This window comes from Notothenia rossii (genome assembly GCF_949606895.1).
Source record: "Notothenia rossii genome assembly, chromosome: 5".
Classification (NCBI taxonomy): Eukaryota; Metazoa; Chordata; class Actinopteri; order Perciformes; family Nototheniidae; genus Notothenia; species Notothenia rossii.
The window spans coordinates 22,426,447-22,448,379 of record NC_136903.1 but is presented as its reverse complement, the minus strand read 5'-3'; the positions used below and the strand labels follow the sequence as shown (position 1 = coordinate 22,448,379).

Below are 21,933 nucleotides of genomic sequence, written 5' to 3'. Positions count from 1 at the left end.
TCACATTAATCCATTGCACTTTTCCCATGGACAGGAATGGATATTGGAGAAACTGAGGGTTTATCTGTTTCATATCATCACTCCGTCATGCTTGGCCAAACACTTTTGCTCTCGGAAAAAGGTTTCTCAAACTAGACACATTGCCGCATGCAAAAATCTTCCTGGCTCAACTATTGCAAGCAATCTTCACACTTAAATGTGGAAAATAATCAGATTACGATCAATAAGACATACAGCTTAGACCCTTTGGTTCAGAGGGGGCAAAAGAAAATGTAGTGCAGTCTGCATATCACTGAAATGTCACACTCTACGGCACCATAATTATAATTGTAAGTTTCAATTCGGCAAATGGCTTGTTTCATGAGCCAGCATTTTTTGTTGCATAAGTCTTGGATTTAGAGTTTACTCCTGACCTATTAAGCAATTCTAAATCACTGTGTTGTGATTTAGAAGGAGACACATATTCCTAGGAAAAGGTCTCTGTAATCCCAAAGATTAATCTAATCTTGCAGATGAATTCATTTGCAGCAATGATATTAGAACAATTACAATATGTGTCACAGAGGACAGTGAATTCATTAGTTATCACACTTGAAACATGAAGGATAGAAACAGGAAAAACAAGTCTTTGTGATTGCAATCAAGACAACTGTGTTGAGTCAAAATAACCAATTTACTCATGATTAGATGTTTGGAAAATTGCATCTAATTACAGCATCCAAAACCGGTGGATGGAGTTCGGCCACTCGCATGGACTCGAAACTGCCAGAGCTGTATCACAATTACATAACAATTATGCATGAGGTTAAAGGTGTATCCACACAAAGCTTCCGTACCTCATAATCATAACCGCAGGCATTTGGCAGCTGATATGTATAGTCTCCCTACGCCCAGGATAAAGCATTGGAAAGTAAGGAAGATAAACACACTAAAAAGAACACAACAATGTATAAAATGCATCAAACACAAAGGCACATTTTTAGGCAGCATCTCCTTTTTAACAGGCACCAAATATTACTAATCTATTTTACTTTCCAATTCATTTCTCTTTTGTGGCATATATATAAAGAATCAATCAATAAGAGATCCTTAATGTTGCCTGGATTGACAAAGTGATTGTTCTCTGAGACTTTTCATACTTTTTCCAGGCCCATAGCCTATTTAGCGCCTCAGCGAGGATCAGTAGCCCCTAATGCTTTCTGCATTTTTCTCTGCATTGTTGTTGACCTTTAAGGTGCTGTTTGTTTGGTTTGACAGTGGAATGCTGGAATTTAAGTCCAAAATAGCCCGTCAGTGTGCACACTGGCTGCCACGGTGGCTGTGAGACACAGAACAGCACTGATCACGGGGGACAGTGGTGGGGCCAGCTGTCAGCCTGCCAGGGCCCGCTCCCTCTCTGACAGCAGGCAAAGCAACACAGGGGACACATGCAGTGGGTCGTTCTGCTCTCAGAAGGAGCACCGTGTTGAAGATAGAAGTGGGGAATCCAAGGTGACCGGCCGGGACATAAATGAGCAAATGTGCTGCGTAAGCTTTAAAGAAAACAATTTATAACTCCATAGCTGCATCTCAATTTAAAGTTTGATTTCTCCAAAGATTGCATGCTCAGACTGAATTCAACAAAACATATCAACAGCTTCAAGGTTACAATTATAGACTGACCAGCCTGACACCATGACTGCTTTCATTTCAGACTGATAAGTCTTCTTATAGATTTCTGATTTAGGTTATAGGTTTTCTTAAAACTATAAAATGCAACGACTTGGTAAACAAGAAGTTGTTTAATAACCTTCATATTTTTTAAGCATCATCTCAGTTTATAGCTGCCTATAGGCTACAACAATAACATGTTCTGTGTGCATAGTTATTGAATAAAAGTATTAGTGGCAGGAAATCCTCTGCACATCTCCGGACTAGTCGGATATTCTTCAACGGTGAACTGTCTTTCTCAGGACACATCTCATGATCTGGGACTCATCTTAAACTCCCGTTCAGTATTTACAACTATTTGAAAGTACCTGAAGTTTGTTATTGAGATTTAATAAAATTGACACAAGATGTCTGTGTTACATATTGTACAATTACAATGTAATATTATAAAAAGGGGACCCTTGGCAGGTCCCAAACCTTCCCTTCTGTGCAGATGAGTCACGCAGTCTACTGCTTGGTTCTGTGGTTGCTGAAGTATTGCAAGTGACATACACCCTGCATCTGAAACCATCTTATTTCATCAGTAAAATTACTTAATTGACATTAAATACACAAATACTGTCAGATGTGATTGGTAACGTCATTACATTTTTCCATCCTTTCAGTCATGGTTAATTGAAATTAACTTTTGCTTCTGCCCCATTATTCCTTGCTGCTTCTGGTGAATGGTTTGCTGCTTTAGAGAGAATGGAATACTGCAGCTCCACTATTTTGTCATGTACAGGGTGTTGTTTATTCTAAACTGTAAAACTATCTTATCCAAGTTGAGGAGAGAGAAGCTGTTTGAATTGATCTTAGGGCCAAAGGCTCAAACAAATAATGTTTTTTTAAAGTTACATCCCTTCTCCAGGAAAACTAAAACAGAGTTTACATTATTTATATTGGACAGTCCGCTGTAAGACTTGACATTAATAGGTACATCTCCTGTCCTCTTTGGCATCTCTCTCATATAGCCTTACTCTCGCATTCACTGCAACCCTGAAATGATCTAGACGTTACCCTGAAGAGCTGTTTTTGAGAAGCAAATGTGGAAAATCATTCGGACAGAGCATCAAAATATTTTACTCAAAACAGCTCCCCATCACAAATTGTATGTGTTGCCCGGAGCAACTGGGCATGCATTTCCATGATAGCACGCTTGAAACCAGAGGAAGCAAAGAAAAAAAAATGATGGGAAAGAAGATGGGTCAATTACACAAAGACGGCTATAAAAATGTCTAAGCCCATGCCTGACGCCAAAACCTTCATACAAATTCAAGAAACAGAAAGAGACTTGGTGTTATCTGTGTCATGTCAGGCCTCCTGCACACTACCAAGGCACTGACAGACAGCAGCAATCTAAAAATGCACCAGAATAAAGTATCTGCTTCTTTGCTTAACTTGAAAACAAAAATCTCAGCACATCTCAAGTTACCCTTGGACTGGAACTGTAGACAGTAAAATCAATGTCCAGTGCAAACTGTCCTCCTGGTTACCTCCACTGGGAATAACTACAGATAGTAGACAATGTACTGAGGAAAGTGCTGACTGAACACTATATTTGGTGAAAAGCAAATGTGTCATGAATTCTAAAAGGGCACAAAATGCAAAAACCTAATGCCAAGTGAACTAAAAAGTAGAATCTTCAGGAAATAAGCAGATTTTTTCAAATCTCAAGTTTGATCTTTGCAACCAAGGACGTGGTGGATCAATAGTAGGCAACCATCAGGGATCAACAAACCTTCTGCATCACTGTATGCCAGGCGAATTAGTAAAGATCAATCCAAAAGTCAATGTGTAATTGGCTGTCTAACTTTTTCCAGTACATTTTACACCGCTCTGTTTCTCTCTGTCTACCTGGATCTATAATATCCCAGGGTTCATGAAACATTTAGCCACATGACTTAAAGAGTGGGAATGCTCAAAGAGAATGGACACCGAAACCTTCAATCCGTATAGACAAAAGTACATTATGACTCACACCTAATGGTGAAAGATCCTACATTGTACAAGATGCTTTACTGGTGTGTTGTTACATTTGCCTTATCAATAATGAAACAGAATCCACACAATATGTGTCAGTAGTAGTCAACACTAGAACCGCCAGGGGTCGCTGTATACCTAAAACCGCCAACGGGTAAAATGTACCCGCTGTTAGAATGCATTGATTTACAAGGTACAACGTTCTTTTAATTAACATACTAGAACACAGGGTTAAGAGTGAGTGAGGTTTTTTTTCGCACAGTGATGAAACATATACCAATATAATCTGTGGACTCTCAGCTTTCATATGATATCTAGTTTGTGCAGTAGTATAACATTTTGTGCAGTAATATAAAAGGATTGATACCGTGAGTTATGTGCAAAGTGTCTCTATCTCTATAACTATCTATCGATCTATCTATATCTATATTGTTGCTGTGGTCCTGGATCATAAGTCCTGGATGGATATCCTTGTGGATTCATCTTCCTATTATACACACATGCATTTCCAAACATTTGGACTACCTATGTTGCAAATGTAATTATCTTTTCAATTTACACACGGCATCTATTGCACGTCTGTCCGTCGTGGGAGAGGGATCCCTCCTCTGATGCTCTCCCTAAGGTTTCTCCCATTTTTCCCTTTAAACTGTGGGGTTTCTCTGGAGGTTTTTCCTTGTACGATGTGAGGGTTTAAGGACAGAGGGTGTCGTATTGTCATACTGATATTCTGTAACTGTGAAGTCCACTGAGACAAATGTAACATTTGTGATATTGGGCTTTATAAAACGGACAAGTCAAATCAAGCAATCGGATTGGTTCTTAGCCTTGATATACTGAGCGTATACCACGGGTAGAATTGTAAGTTACTTTTCACAAAAAGTCAGTATCCCTCCGCGTCTGAGAAAAACATTATACCGTTGGGCTGAAAAGCAATTTGCTTTTCATACTGGAACAAGAAAAGCAGCGGAGAAGTAACGGGACAGAAACCCTCCTTTTTATGCAGCGGTCCAGACATAGACATCAAACGGCAAAACATATTCAGTGTGCAGTTCCTTTGGCATTAGGGCAGGGATATCTAGATACTTTCGAAGGTTTGACATAATGAATTGTGCTACTTTTAAAGCAAGCAACGATGTTTTCAAATCTGTAATCAAAGAGGTCCGCAAAAACGCTATCGACCAATCAGACTGCTTGATTTGACTTGTCAGTTTTATAAATATATTTAAATGTCTTATGTTACGAAACAAACTTACAACGCATAAGATGGAAACATTTAAGATGAACTTCGACCTCAGGGGGGGTCTTACTATAGTATGGAGGAGTGGATTGAGCAGTGCCTATCTCCAGAAAAAAAAGCACCTAAACTACGACATGCAGAGCTACGTGAAGAGCAGGTAGACCAACTGGAAAAGTACCACCATTCAAAAGCTTTCTGATGCGGGTCTTGAAACAAAGCAGAGAAATTATGACCTTTAGTGGCCACAGATGCGAAAGCTCTCTCCAGAGCTACTGGAAGCCGAATCTCGGGGACCGGACAAAGTGGAGCAATATTCTCGCCACGCCAAGCAACAGCCTAGAACAACCTCAACCTATACAAGTGACCACGTAAGCCATGCTACTGAAGCTGGACAGTTTTTCAGTGGATGCACAATAAACAGCAACATACACATTAATGTAAATAAACAGCCAAATAATGGATCAACGCTCTCTGTCTAATATGTTCGCTAGCTGTTAGTGTTCTTGCATAGCAACCACCTTGCACTATGTTTTGTGCAGAAGGCAACGGAGGGACTATTTTATTTTGAACATCATTATTTACTAATAAAAACTATTTAAATTAGAGTGGGTATTTTTCTTTCATATTACCACACTTGGTAACCGTTTTATAAAAGCAATAGCTCACTTCAGGCCGTGATATATGCTCATTATATCACAGCTAAGGGGGTTGTCGACCCTCCGCTTCGCGTCGGGCCGAACCACGCCCCTTAAGGCCCAGATACACTGGCCCGAAATCGGCAGTAAATGGGATTCAGGCCGAACATGAGCGTGGGCACGCCCTATTCGGAGTGGTGTGCGCTGCACCGTCGGGTCTTTTCTGCCGACCTGACGCCTTTTCTTGCCGATTCAACATGTTGAATCTGCGTCGAGAACACCACGGGAAGTCGGACAAAGGGATAACACTGATTGGCTGTTCAGCTAGCGAATCAGTGCATGAGAAGCGTTAACGGAAGTGAGGGAGGTAAACAAATGATTTAACACAAGCGTGAGTCCAAGGGCTGCTAGCTCCAGTACCTCCCGTTCGTCCTGCTCCTGTTCGTTCATGTTTTCAATGGACGAGAGTGAAAATGGAAAGAAAAACGCTATTTGTTGTTTGTTTATATCACGGAGTCTGTTCTTCTTCTCTGTTTTCCGGTTGTTGCCTGTTTTGAATGACGAATACACACTACCGCCGCCTGCTGGTAAGGAGAGTTATTGCCACTCATGCATGCGCAGTTCATACGTGCTCGGCTCGGATTTGGGGTGTGTTCCAGTGCGCGAAGTCGGCAAATACGCAGGAGAGTCCGGCGACGCAACAGTCGTGTCAGCGTCGGCGACTTCTCAGGTGACTGGCCGGTGTATCTGGGCCTTTAGCTGTGATATAATGAGCATATACCACGGCCTGTCGTGAGCTATTGCTTAAATATACATAAACATTGATTGATTGATTGATCTATATATCTCTCTCTCTATAGAGAACCGCAGTGACGCGTCGTAAAACCCGGAAGTAAACTTCTTCCGGTTCCTTCGCGAAAAACCAATGCAAAGTCTCCATAGGATTTTGGAAAATAGCTCGAAATAAGGTCTGTGGTTGACACACATTTAAGAGAGGGATCACGTTTTGTTCAGCCGGATAATCTCCACATGTCAACCCTACTTTTATAATTTTTGAATCATAAATCTAGTCGCCAAAAGCGAAATGCTAACGTTATGCTATAAACGAACTACAAGCCAGTACAGCAGCAGGGTCGCACGACTTCAACGTCACGCCAACTTAAGATCGTTTCAACTGACTTGCACTGAAACTGCACTTTGAACACTTTAAATATATTAACATTTTAAACTGTATACCCCGGTTATCTAGGCCCGTTTTGTTTAATGTATACCACGTTTATCTAGGCCCTTTTTGTTTTATGTATACATGTCACACTGTGGGAAACGATATTTTGATATTTCTGGATGTATAACACATGTAGAATTTTTTACAATAAAGACTGAATTTGACTTTCGCGTTCTTGCATATTTTAACAAAGCTTTTCATTTTAGCCACACTGAATTTAACTAGAAGTCATGGCTGTGTCAATTACCAGTCTGATATCGTTTTACAAAGATGACAAGAAGAGTGTAGATAGAGGAGAGAACCACTACAAGTCAGGACACGTTACAGTGCAGCCTAGATGAAGGTGTGCTTACCGGTGTTGTCAGGGATAGCATGAGGGACAAGGTTTATAGTGTCGGTGAGTAGTGATAGCAAGAGTACCGTTAACCTTTTAAGACCGAGTTAATTTATTCACACTAATTCCCATCAACAAATCAATTGTATGTGTCACATGAAATCTTTATTAGGCAAGGCAAGGCAAGTTTATTTATATAGCACTTTTCAACACAAGGCAATTCAAAGTGCTTTACAAAAAATGAAAGACATTAAGAAAATGGTATTTAAAATCAGTCATTAAAAAGAAAAGCTAATAAAAGAAACATTAAAAGAAAAAATACATGGATAAAAGTTACAGTGCAGTCTAAGATATGAATAGTTCAATTAAGAGCAGCGACAAAAAGAAAAGTCTTCAGCCTGGATTTAAAAGTAGTAAGAGTTGCAGCGGACCTGCAGGTTTCTGGGAGTTTGTTCCAGATATTTGGAGCATAATAACTGTACGCTGCTTTACCATGTTTAGTTCTGACTCTGGGGACAGAAAGCTGACCAGTCCCTGAAGACCTGAGAGATCTGGATGGTTCATCATTTAGCAGGAGGTCAGAAATGCATTTTGGTCCTAAACCATTCAGTGCTTTATAAACAGCAGCAGTATTTTGAAATCTATTCTTTGACACACAGGAAGCCAGTGTAAAGACTTCAGAACTGGAGCGATGTGATCCACTTTCTTAGTGTTAGTGAGGACTCGAGCAGCTGTGTTCTGAATCAGCTGCAGCTTTCTAATATATCTTTTAGTGAGACCTGTGAAGACATCATTGCAGTAGTCCAGTCTACTGAAGATAAAAGCACGGACACGTTTTTCCAAATCCTGCTGTGACATTAGTCTTTTAATCCTAGATATGTACTTTAGGTGATAGTAAGCTGATTTAGTAACTGTTTTAATGTGACTGTTGAAACCAATAACTAATTTAACCCGCTGACAAGAGAGCCCACCTCCGAAGATCGTGACTGGCTGAGGGACAGACTCGGGGGCAGGTTCTCAGGAATTTCTTGGCTTCTCTCCCCCGAGCCAGAAGAGGAACACTACAGCTTGGAAACACTTACTGTTCCTGAAATTATCAAATCTGTTGGGCATCAGGGACCTGAGGCAATTGTGGCAAGCATGGCATTGTCTGAAGAGCAACAGAGGGCAATTTAGGTGGCTACCACTGGTCAGCGAACCAACCCAAACTGGCATTTGTTCAGGAAAGGAAGGTTGACTGCCAGCAACTTTGGAGCTGTCCTGAGGTCAAAGCGTGTGACTGCTTCCTTTATTGCCAGGGTGCTTGGGCAACAACAGGCCCTTGATGGTGTTTTGTCTGTACAGTGGGGGACTATGAATGAATGTGAGGGCGTCAGGGCATTCACCACTGCAACCCAGATGCAGGTCCATGAGTCAGATTTGTGGCTCTCCCTATCAGGATTGTTGGGGGCATCTCCAGATGGTCTGGTAGGGTCTTCCGCTGTGCTGGAGGTAAAGTGTCCCTACGGAGCCAGGGAAATAACAATTAGTGAAGCATTGCAAATCAAGGGCTTCTTTGTCAGTAAGGAAGGAGAAACATTCAGCCTGCGTGAGGAACATCCTTACTGGCACCAAGTGCAAGGTCAGTTTCACCTCACTGCAAGGAAGAAGAAATACAACAATTGTGAATTGTTTTTAATTTACATTTACTCGCCTTTGCAATGTTGTGGTTGTTAGAGTGTTAGGTTTCCTGTCAGCTCGTCTGTTGGGAAGATATAAAATATAGTTTCATGGAAGTCACACCGTCACATATAAGAGCATTAAGACATACAGTACATAGGCTAAAACAAAACATCTAAAGATATAACCTTGCACTTTGATAAGTCTCGTGAACATTTTCACTATTTTGACATTTTTATAGATGAAAATTGAACTAAAGAAATAAATGTTAGATTAATCCATATTGAAAATAGGTGTCAGCTGCTACACTAATTATAATAGTTATATTTCTTAATTAATTAAGATAAGATATTACTGTATTGATCCCAATTTGGGAAATGTTTGTGTTGCAGCAGCATAACAAGAAAAACAAAATATAAGTTATTATATATACAAAAGTATGTGAGGGATGGAATATTAAATTGAATATAAATGTAAAATGTACATGTGATTTTACGTCCAAGAGAAGCTATGGAGCAGAGAGTTCTCTGCCAGCCTGAGGTGATTTGTTATTAGTTCAATATGTCAAACTGATTTCCCTGACTACAATCTTTAGTTACATGGTGAAACGTTATGCTGCTTGTACTAATTAGACTTATCATATAAGCCACACAGGTTTTAATAGGATGTATTAATTATCTTTACTTATGTTGCGGTCTTTTCAGCAGCGCCATCTCTATAACGGCGATACAGTCACTACCCATTATTTACATTTCACCGTGACATGGACAAAAATGTAACGTCAGCTTACCTCATGGCACGAATCCAGACTCTCCTTTGGAAAACATTGGCCGGGAAACGATAGAACAAGCACGTTTCATGCGAAGACCTGTGGCTGCAACCCGGAGCAAAGCAATAAACCATTGCTTAGCTAACTAGTAGCGCTAGCTTTAGCTAACGTTAGCCAACGAAACGAACTGCCGAGTAAAATTGGAAAACACTGGTAATTAATTATTCTATAATTTGTAAAACTACGGTGTTAAAAACGACAATTTCAAAAATACAGATTCTAATGGTCAGATATAGATATACAGATACTAAAGATAGGCAGGTACTTGCTTTCAAGCAGAACACAGGGGAAAACAAACTTAGCGGGAGTGTTTACGTGTTCGGCGTAATGACGTACAACGACCTCGACAATTTCTGTAGTCCTATTCAGCCATTCGCTAACAACCATCGTTTTTCAGACACATAAACTCTTCAAAAATCCCCAGTGGGGTCACTGCTGATGTATTTAATGTCGTAGAACAAAACGTCAATTACCTCTTAAATTTGTGTCAACCACAGACCTTATTTCGAGCTATTTTCCAAAACCCTATGGAAAAAATGCATTGCTTTTTGAGGAAGGAACCGGAAGTGCTAAAAATGCTAACTTACTTCCGGGTTTTACGACGCGTCACTGCGCTTCTCTATAAGGAACCGCAGTAAACAGGTGTTGCTATAGCAACACGTCATGTTTATGTTTTTGCGCGAGATCAATAGCGCGAAAATCACTGCATTTTCGATAAGGTAAATATTGACCATTTTTAACAACAGAGGGTGCTACATAACACACTTTCAGGAAAAGTCACGGACTGGGAGACTTGAATATTTTATTGAAAAAAAGTTACATACAATCAAGAAACAGCTGCGGGTAAAATGTACCCGTTGGCGGTTCTAGTGTTAAAGCTCCACTGTTATCTTAGACTGAAACGTGACTCCAGTCATGTGGCTTTGTTTAACAACTATGGGAACTAAAGCCACACTGGCCCTCATCAATCCCTGGCCTTCTCTGTGTGACTATTGCTGGAAGCATATCAACCTCGTCAGCCGGCGCGGAAACACAACTCTTTCTCTCTCTGTTTCGTGTTCCAAAGACACGCAAAGATAGGCACAGACACAGGGCTTTTTGGGCCAACTGGCCTGTCTCTGGGAAGCCACATTGCAGAAATACAAAGCATCATAACCAGGAGACAATCTCCCTGTTCTTTGGGAGAAATGACCTGAATACTCGGTCTTTGGTCATGAATACAAATATCCGATCACCTGGCCTGTGTGTGGACTGGTAATGGTCACAGAGAGCAGGTAATAGAGCGACTTTTATGTTGATTGAGGATACAATTTAGTGTGACTATCAGTTGTCCAACTGAGGCGTTAAAGAGATGAGCAAGTGTGCACATGGTCTCTTAGACTCTCAGATATTGCATTTGTTATTGTTTTTTTGTAGGTAGTATAGTACAGTACAGTTGGGCTGGGCAAGGCGCTCTTGTGAACAACCCCTGAATACTTGTACTTAGTGAGCATAACAGCAACATGTGAGGCATGAAGGTTTCTTCTTAAATTCCTCATGGAAGTAAGACATGGACTTTCAGAGCTCTGTGAGATTACGTATTCAATTTAAATGGACACAAAAATCTAGTAATGAGAGGATGTTAATACAAATGTAAAATTAAATCTTAAACACATGAAAACAAGGGTATACAGTATTGCATTGTGTTGGTACTTAGGCTTCTATAAATAAAATGTAATGATCACAGATATTAAAGCTTATGAACTGGGATTGCAGGAAGCAAGTGTTTGATAAAGAAAATATTTTTGTGAAAAAAATCTATCCATAGCAATATTTGAAAACCAAACACATAGCTGTAAAAAAAAAAACACCGCTGAATTAAAGGAAAATCGAACCAAAGAGCCTGGTATTGTAATGTAATCAAACATTAGGAAAGTTTCCATATATATCACAATGATGACCTTTAACAAGCAATAATCATCCCAGAGTGCAGGGAAAAATAACCGATGCAAAGCTAATTCATCTTTCCAACATTGTACCTGAATTCATTTACATAAATATTTCCGCTGGTACTTGGCCAAACAGACAAGATGAACAGCTTAAATATCCTTTCAGGCTGCACACCACAATACCATAAACGTGCCCTGTTGGTTACTGCATTGCAACATTCTATTGTCAGTGGGTAGTGTATGAATATCATGTTGCATATTAGCACTGATTTATCACTTGCAGCTTAGAGTGAGTGCAAGGCTAGAAGTCCAGTCCAGTTCAAATCAAAGTCTAAGTCATCTTCTGAATGGGAGTATAAAGAGTGGCCTTCACTGGGTTTGATCTCATAGGACAGATGCTGTACTTACACTGGAACACAGGTTTTGAGCACCTATCATTTGTTTTGAGACATGTACAAAAACTAAACAATTATAAATCTAATAATACAGATGAAGTTTTAAAAAAGGGAAACTAAGAGTGCCCATGCTGTGAAAAACGTTAGTCTTTTTAAAGGTGTCCATCTTACCCAGATATTTTTGGCAAGTTTACAAAATGTAGTGCAACATTTTACTGTCTTTTTAGTCTTACAATTTGCTTCGGCCAGCTGATGTATGATCCTGTATACTATACGCCTCGTTAAGGATGTGAAGTAGAAGCAAGGGGAAAAAAACGAAATATTGGTATCAGTATCAAAGCTCTAGTCATACAGTAGTAGACCTTATTTGTCTGATCTGCAAGGCTTACTTTCATTGACAGGTTTAATAATAATAACACAAATTGTGGACTGCAAACTGTCCATTGTTCACAGCATGCAAACCAATGTTAACTGTGCTGTGACTTTTTAACATGACATTTTAGCATTTGTGGACCATTTACTAACATAGTTATTGCATGGTGAAGATAACTGCCAATGTAATTGAAGAAAACAAACGGAAATAATAGTATAGGAGAACATTTCTGGCATCAATCACGTGTACATGCTCCAATAGAGCAAAGGAAGGTAGGTTTTGGCAGTCAACTCAAAAGCTTGGTTCCACACCTAATATAATGATATTTACACTTCACTTGCACTGACAAAAAAACATTTTCACATGCACATGCTTGCCATGTGGAAGGCAGAACACACTTACCAGATGTGTGCTACTTGTGTTCAATAATAAGTGTTACAATTATGATGAAAAAATGAAAACAATTCAACAGTTTTGGATTTGTTTACATAGTGCACAGGCATTTTCAGGCATATCCTAAAACTAAAATTGCAACAATAGGCTTTTTTCCAAGCATAACTTGTCACAGCAGAAACAGCACAGGTGTTACTAATAACATTCACAATGGTTCTGTCTATTTGAGTGTCTCAGTAAGCCATGGAAGTGTGACAGGGAGCTTCAAGCATGCACAATGTCAGGACCATAAAACCAAACTAGGTAGGCTAAAGAAAGTTCAGCCATCAATATTCGCATTGCTTAAACCTGTGCCTTCCCAACAGTGACATGTCAAAACCTCTATATAGTACCAGGAGCATCCAAGAACTGTTTCAGCTATATACCAATCCAATGCACCTGCAGTAATAATGGAGCTCATTAAGAAGTACTCAATATGTGACATAAGTTAACCATTTTGAAAGGAAAGTGTCATCACTAAATGCTTTGACTTCTCTCCATAAAAGTCCTCATGTGAGACAATACAAATTGAACACACATCGAAGGCATATTATCTAATTGATAAGCAGCTCTTTATGTGTAAATAAACTATTGGGCTGTATGTGTTCATCAGGCATACATCTAAAATTGGTATCAATATGCTACAATTAGCAGTTGTAACCTACTTCACACATGTTGAGCCTTATCTACAAATAGGCTATTTGAAAGTAGTATTTTAAGAGGAAAGGACAGCATTTTCTCTATTACAATACAAATAGTTTCTTACTTCATTATCATAATTACACATAGGCCTACTTCGAGGCTGTTACCTCGAAATCACTGATTATCACACGTGTTTCTCATTCAATTAATTATTCACTGCAGCTCATCAATGAAATGGATAGTTAGCTTTTCAGCACACTGAAATATCCAGAGGATATGTGACTGATTGGAATACCAGATCCAAACTAAAGCTGTATGGTTAAAAAGTGCAGACTGGAAGTCCTTTGTATTAAGTGTCCTCCACCGGGCACCAGCTGCCATGGCGGGGCTGGACAGATTGACTTGTCAACACTGTCCTGTCAACAACCCCTCGGTCATAACCTAACCCAGAGGAGACTATAACCCCATCTCAGTAAAACATACAGTACAAGGATATAGTCATGGAGGGTGTCAGTAGCAAAACTATTCTCACTCAGAAGTGAAGGGGACATGCTCCCATTCGTCATGCACGGAAAAACTTTAAAACTGCTCACACGGCTGCTGCAACTCCCAATTCCCAGACAAAACCCGTTCAGTCGATATAAATGAAGGTCGGCTACGTTTTGCTCATATAAGTTGCTTCAATACGTTTTATATGCTTTTACTCGTAGAAATAAAGAAAACATCCGAACCGAAGCGTGTAACAGTTTCAGAGAACACTTCAAAAGATTTTACATTGCCCCCCTTCGTGTAACCCACCAGTAAGCGTGACGGCGTTGTGACAACAACATTAGTTTCCGTGTGCTTCTAAACACTTACCAACAGTTCTTGAGCCTGACCCCGACCCCAGCAGAAGGTACCAGATCCACATCATACGGTCTCCGTTTCCCCCCGGCCTGCCCTTGTTGTCCTGCCCCACCGCGGGGCCGAAAACTGTGGGCAAAGAAACAAAACTTATCCGACACAGCTCCACTAGTGCCTATTGTAGCTCACTAATAAGTTGGACTCGTTTTCCCCATCCGACAAAACAACGGTACATTTGGCGTGAGAGTAGTGGGTTCGCGTTGGGACAAAAGTATGGAGTCCGGTTTTTGGAGTGGGAAGGTCTACAGGCTTTAGCTGGAGGGGCTTCGGGGTGGCGCGACAGGCGGGCTGGGGAGTCAGTCGCTCGTGTGTTGGTGCTGAGGGAGGCGGAGTCGGAGGCAGAGAGGCGCAGAGCAGAGGTCGGTCCACTTCGGGGCAGCGGTTCCCAATATGCGGGCTAGGAACCTCTAGGGTCCCCTCTGGCAAAACCATGTTTGACTGCACCGTTACTCCGAAGCGAAGTTAGCCAAAATGTTATTTCACCTACGGATATTCACCACAGACGATACAGACACAGGCGAAACATTAGTGGAATTGGGGACATTTTAGGGACAGAACCTCCAGCTAATAAGTGAGCGTCAAAGTTTAGTTTTCTCTAGCCTAATATGAAACAGATAGGCTTGAAGGCCTGGAAGAAGACCATTTACAAACTACTTTCCCGAAGAAATACCATAAAACTCTGCAAGAGGTAACAATCTAACAAGGAAAGATAACCAACAGACAGATAACTGAATTAACATTTAGCCTATAATATGAGATTATGTGTGAACTTCATTATGGTTTATTATGAAAACCTTACCCCTCTGTGATTCATAGGCCTTTTATAATGATGTCCGTATCGGGTCTCTACGAAGTATAACACAAACACTTTGCTTAAGCGATATTGTGCAAACTTAATTTTTACTTAGGCTATGTGAGCGTACATTTTACACAGTCTATTGCACCTTATCTGTAATTTGTATGTAATTTGTAATTGTATGTGATTTGTATGTTATTTGTAATTTGTATGTATCTGTAATAAGGCTTAATATAAAATAAGAGTGATTATTTCATCTCATTATTACATTGTTTGTTGTTGTATTGAGCACACACATAAATGAGGACATACACATTAATGATAAATCAATACAAGTCCAAAGGAGGAATCAGTTCAACCTCCTTGGTAATTTATGGTGATCCTTGATAGTCACATTCAATCTGGAGTGTTTACCTTTCGTTTCCTTCAAAGACAAATAAGCAACCATTTTATTAATGATCCAGCTATTGGACTTTAAACTGTTGGAATGTTACATCAGGGGTAGTCCATGTTATTGTTATTTCTTTTTTTTTAAATTGTTTTAGCTTCAACCATTCAAAGCCATTTTCCATGCACATCCAGATCACTTTATCTCTGAAATTATCTAAAAAGCATTACAAATATCCAAGCTCATCCAGCAGTTTTGAGACAATATTTATCCTACAACATAGAACGCTTGACTTGGCCAACAGTCAACTGTATTGAAAAAATGTCCTCTGAAAATGCTGGAAAAATGCTGAAAATGGAAAAAGACATAAAATAAGAAATAGGGTTGTTCCAAACTGTTGCTAACTGTTTTTGGCACCAACACCAACATGATTGGATATACATCATGTACACTTTTTTAAACACTATTCGAAATAATTAAAACTGCCCTCCCTTCTGTTTACTGTATGTAATCACAAAGTTGTATGTTCTTAGTGAAAACAGGATGGGGCAAAGCAGCACTGTAATTTTAATTTTAAATAGCTTTATCTCCTTTCAATCCCCCGCCTGGATACATATTTACATATTACAGAAACAGTTATGGTTCACCAGGATGTGGCACAACAAACAACATCAGAAACCAGGCCGGTATTGCTGACAAGTTTTCAGCAGGGATCAAAAGTATTTTTGAAACTGTATAAAACTAGATATTAAGTCAACAGATGGCACAGGGGAAAAGTATTTGGAGTATTTTTATATTTTGAGATTGTTTGCCTTGATGAAAGAAAAAATTGAAATTGTAGAAATCAAAGCAGGAAAGATGTCCTGGTGTTGGCAAAGAAAGACACTTCTCGTCTCAAATTGTATGTCTGCTGTACCTATTCAAAACTCGAGCTCTAGTAACGTCCACACAATGGGATATATAATATTTAAAAATCAAGATAGAGAACTGTCAATACACAGCCTGCACACACACTGCAGAGCTACAAGGCAGAAAAGAAGGCTTTATATTGGTATTTTCATGGCAATTTGAGTTGAATTGAATTAGAGAGACAGAGAGAGGGATGGAGGGATAGGAGGCTTCACCTCAAACCTCTCTCGTCTTTATCATAGAGCCGCAGCTGTGTGCAGACCAACAACCTCACTTCAAACAAACCCCTCCTTTTGATAGCATGCTAACCTGGAGGCATATGATTGGAATGAGTCCCAATATCAGACTCCTCCAGCTCACTTTATATTCATCCACACACTGCCTTATCAAACCAAAGCCTTGTGCAGACTCAAACTCCAGGATGGGGTCCTGGCATGTCAATCGGATCGGTTCAAACTTTGTTTAAGATTTCAGCTTGATAGCTTCTGTAACGGCCTGGTGTCCTCATATTCCCCTATTGTTGCCTATAGGACCTTATGTATATCAATCTGATATGATGAGCCCTGATATTCAATGGTTGTGCTTGTGCACTGTGTTAACATCTACAGTTGGCATATATTAATATTTGAATGAGCTAACCAAAGCACAAGACTCCTCGACGCATTCCTGAATACAATCAACACTAATACAACTAAATGCTTGTTGTGGAGGGGAAAGATTTTTCAGTCAATGTTAAATGGATTTCATTTTGCTCCCCTGGAGTTATCATTAATGTTAATGCCGAGCTGTTTCACAAATTATACAGCCTGGTCCATGAACCAGAACGAGATAATCTGTTTTTGGGGCGCTCTGGCCTGCAAGCTAGAAGCAGAAACTGGCTCAACTGTATTACTGATTGACACACAGTGTTTCAGTAATGCCCATCAATTAGTTTAGGCTATCTATAAACAGCTCAGACCTAATTAGCTGCCGGCCAACAAATGGACTCATTAGGGGACATTAAAGCCTAATATGAAGGTTGTTATTGACTTAATCGCAGGAGAAACCCAATTAGTGACCACGTTTGGAAAATGACTCTGAGGTAGGGAAATGATCAGATTGCCGAAGAGGGGAGGAGGGGGTGCGTAGCAGCCTGGGATGACTTTGCCTGTGGGTGAATGGTTGCATTGAGAGGGAGAAAGATTCCGTCAGAGATGTAGCAGGAAGTAAGGCAATGTGTATCAGGAGAGACACAAAGGAAGTTTATGTGAGTGTGCGTTCGGGTGGGTGTTGAGAGAGAAAACAACACTTACAGCGCAGCAGGGAAGCAGAATGAGTAAGGTGGCCAGCGGCAAGAAAGAGTATCAGGAGATGGATGAGTAAAGCGAGAGATGAAGAAGAAGTGAGAATAAAGCAAATAGAATCAGGGGAGATATTGTCATAGAAAGAGATAGCATAAGAGAGGAGAAATGAATTTAAATAGATTTTTATGTTAAAGAGCAAGCTGTAGGATATTACTGAGCTGAATCCACAGTTGGCAAGAGATTGGATCTCTCATTTGAGGCTGAGAGAGCGATAATGCAAGTCATGACAGCTTCAGTATGAAAAGTCCTTGTCATGTCAGAGTGCCATCGAGGTAGCTGCAAAATGCCAAGGCCCCTAAAGGATGGGCTCACTCTCTGGTGTGGGTCTCTTGACATTCATCTTATATTTATTAACCTGCGTATCAATGTGAAGGACATCTTTGTGAGTGAGTGTGTGAATCAGAAAGCAATAAAGAAGGGGAAAACAGGAAGGAGGAACCATGTGCTGATGGTTCCAGTAAATGTTAGGGAAAAAGCTTAATAAACTTGACTTTTAGTATATTCAAACTGGGTACTACGACCAATTATATAAAAAAGCATGCACTAACACTCATATGTTTACAGTGTTGCAGAGTTATGCTCACAACGAGTCTCCTTCATGCTTCTCCTAATGCATTAATTGAATAATCATTCAACTATTTGACGAATGCCTTTTTCCAATGCCATTAGTTAGCAGGGTCTGGTGCTGCAGGGATATCAGATGGCATCAACAATTGAGTCAGTGAGATAAGGGTAGATTGTGTGTGTGTGTGTGTGTGTGTGTGTGTGTGTGTGTGTGTGTGTGTGTGTGTGTGTGTGTGTGTGTGTGTGTGTGTGTGTGTGTGTGTGTGTGTGTGTGTGTGTGTGTGTGTGTGTGTGTGTGTGTGTGTGTGTGTGTGTGTGTGTGTGTGTGTGTGTGTGTGTGTGTGTGTGAGTGTGTGTGTATGAGTGTGTCTGAGAGTGCGTGCATGTGGGTGTGTGTGCACTGCTGTCAATCTATAAGGCCCAGGCTGAGAATCAAATGAGACACAGATATTGATTTGGGATTTCACAGGCAGGGGCCAATAACAATTTGAGAGAGAAACGCCTGGAGCATCAACAATTACTTTCTTAATTAAGCTTGACAAACTGATGTACAGATTGAAATGGGTTACCCAGCAAATTGCAAAACACAAGGGTGATAATAAGTACGACAAATATAGCATTAGCATAACATTATTGAAGTGGAAAAACATGGGCATGTGACTATCAAAGAATAAGATCAATCTCTGGGCTATTTGCTATATAGGACATTTGATTGAAACACACAGTAAAGGTTTTAATGGATGCTCATTAAACTAAAAGGATAGAAATTGCTATAGATTAAATGATTTACATTTAGCAGTAAAACATATATGGAAAACATCACAGCCATTTCACTTGTTTTTGACTGCTAAAGAGTAGCCCAGGCATGAAGTTGGAAGAGGCTAACTCTCTGTGGTGAACCGGCACTCAAGACAACATTAGTTCATTATCAGAACTGGTATTCATACAACACACAGTGGAAACCTTTAATAACTGCTTCAAACAAGGTCAAGTTCAGCTGAGGAATGGGTAATTTTCTCACACTTACACAGTAATTAGTAGACGTTTGTTTACTGTGAGCACTCATCAAGACCTAAATCCTCATGTTGTGTCTTTCTCTATGGACTAAATATAAACTAAAGTGTTGCTTTGATAGTCTTTGTAACTCTTAATGAGGAAACAATTGGTTTTGAGTTTAAAACAATGGTTAATTAGAGAGAACAGAATCACTGCGGGCAACATACAAACATCATACAGAGTAGCAGAGGCTGATGGCAATGCATTGGTTTTGCAGGTACTACGTCATAAACCATAATATTCGACAAGTTGAATTTCTGACCTGATGATGGCATTAAATGAAAAGTCAGAAGATCAACAACAATATATTCAAGTTGGGACAATAGACGTCTGCACAACACCTACTGTAATAGCAACCCAGATATTGAGACATTTCACTCTAAACCAAAACTGTCAACTTGCTAGTGATTTTTGACTAGATATATTAAAACTTTGACCTGCTGGAGGCGCTAGATGAAAAGTTAGGGGAGAACCAAGTCATCGAGGAACCTGGATATGCTGTATCTCGCAAAGCAACCTACTACGTATTTAACCGTTCAGCATTTGTCGAGGCATTTCACAGTGAACCCAGTTATAACCTCAAGGTGGCACCTTGCCACTGAAAAACAGATGATTTAGGATTCATCACACAGGGACCATGAATGTCTGCACGGAATTTCATGTTAATTCATCAAGTAAAGTGGTGTACTGGTAAAGGGGACCAGCGGTAAAACACTGCAAACACTTAGCAAGTAGCATGGCGTTGTAGCTCCACAAAAACCCTAAGCAATTTGATTTGTTGGGCATCCGTGTCTCTACCTTTGACAGCACAAAACAATTGCTTACCATAGAGGTAGCAATCAGTGAACGGGAACGCTCTTTTCTAATGGTCACGTTGTTTTGAAGACCACAGACAATCAATGTTTTCCTTACAGCTTTTTTTTCTGAACCCATTTTGGAAAGCAATGACAAATGAACTATTGTGTCACTTATATGAGTGTATAAGTAAGCATTACAAAAAGGGTTGTCTAAGGAATTAGAACATTTATTTTCCTTTATTTCATCCATGCAAATCATCCTTTTTAAAACATTATTGCTTCTTTGTAGCATAATGGCCACCTCTGTTCTGTGTTTCTTTGTATGCCTATGCCAGATATTGCATGTGACCTCTACCACAAAGTTGTTCACCCTCAAGTCAATAACTTACTTTCCAAGGCGCCATTAATGTGCTATTGATTTGACAGAATTAAAGAACTGAACCTTTTACATTTAGATACATTCCCCATTGTTCATAAGTCTGGGCACAGGTGACCAACTTAACAGACACAATCTAATAAAATATTGAAGAAAAGACGTCATGGAAATATCACAGAGACAGAGACAGAGAAAGAAGGAAACAGAAGGAAAGGAGAGAGCATCAGGGCCATAAGGTCAAGTGATGGCATGAAGCCAGGATGATAAGAGACACCATTGCTCCCAACAGGCTTGGCCTGTTTTATAGAAATCGTTTTGGCTTGGCCCACTGCTCACACCCGCAGGCTACCATCGTTTAGCGGACCACCAACTGTCGCAGGTGTTTTTTTGTGGGCCAAAGTGGGCCACTCATTCTCAGGCTCCCTCCCATGCCTTGGCCTCATATTCTGTATTTCTCATCAGGCTTGCTTGGAGCTCCTGATTATATTTGTGTTAGATAAAAGGACCTAGATTTGTTGTAGGACAACACTGAGAGTAACCTTGAGAATGTTACAGCAGTGCTGTATGTCCGCAAAATGAAAAAATATGCATCGCGCTGGAGAATGAGTGACATGTTTGAGCTATTGAAGTGCGAATTAGAATCGAAGGAACAGCGGACAGAAGAAGCAGAACAAAGGTGAGCAAAGAGGGAAAAAGGAATTGGTTCGTATATAAGATTCAGCAGGCAAGTGCATACATATAGATGGATGTGTGAAAAGGAGGAAGGGGAGCATGAAATATCTTAACTACACTGGAAGTTATGGGTGTTAAGAGAGGTTTAGTCAAGGGCGTGATAGATTGGATCATGTGTGGAGTTTAAGAACATTATAGAGAGGAAGCACAGGGGAGGCACGAGGCAGCAGCACCACCAGGGTTTCTGGGCTGAAAGAAGTTGTAAAGGTGCAGCTAGAGCATGGAGAGTGACGGTAAAGGAGTTGTTTGGCCTTGACCAGAAGGATGTGCTAGACTTATAAGCGACACCACCACAGGGTTAAAACTCACGCCTGGTTTCTCTGGGCTCTGATTATTGCAGAGAGGAGACAGGAGGGAAGGGGAAATAAGGGGAAAGGCGAGTGGGTGTTCGGGAGCTTGCTGAGAACCTCGCCTTTGATCACAGTGGGAAGAATCACCAGCTCGATGCCCACTGCCGCTGGGCCCCAACCCCAAAGCACCATGTGGCAATTGCGGCATGTTCATATTGAAATATCAACTCCCCTATTCCCTACACTGCTCTGATTCATTTATTGGCAGGAACATACTGAAACACACACAAGATAACCAACCCATAGACACACACAACCACACAAATACATACATACACACATACACTAATAAATGGCTTTGTTACGTTGACTCGCCTTGGGCGAAACATTCGTTAAAGTCTCAGCTCAGCAGCTG

At 40.3% G+C, this 21,933-nt stretch overlaps 1 protein-coding gene and 1 long non-coding RNA gene across 3 annotated transcripts in view; both read right to left on the bottom strand.

Moving 5' to 3' along the window:
- The window catches only part of ldlrad3 (low density lipoprotein receptor class A domain containing 3), a 79,211-nt gene extending 64,632 nt beyond the window's left edge, over window positions 1-14,579 (bottom strand). For both annotated transcript variants that reach the window (XM_079682810.1, XM_079682811.1), the window contains exon 1: window positions 14,223-14,579. In XM_079682810.1, coding sequence (XP_079538936.1) covers window positions 14,223-14,277 — 55 coding nt within the window. In that variant the 5' untranslated portion in view covers window positions 14,278-14,579. The remainder of the gene's footprint in view (window positions 1-14,222) is intronic.
- On the bottom strand, window positions 7,250-12,367 carry LOC307038393. Its single transcript, XR_013807985.1, has 2 exons — window positions 8,800-12,367; window positions 7,250-8,608 (listed from the first exon to the last, which is right to left on the bottom strand). It is a non-coding gene; the product is annotated as an uncharacterized lncRNA (long non-coding RNA).
- Window positions 14,580-21,933: the final 7,354 nt, after the last annotated feature.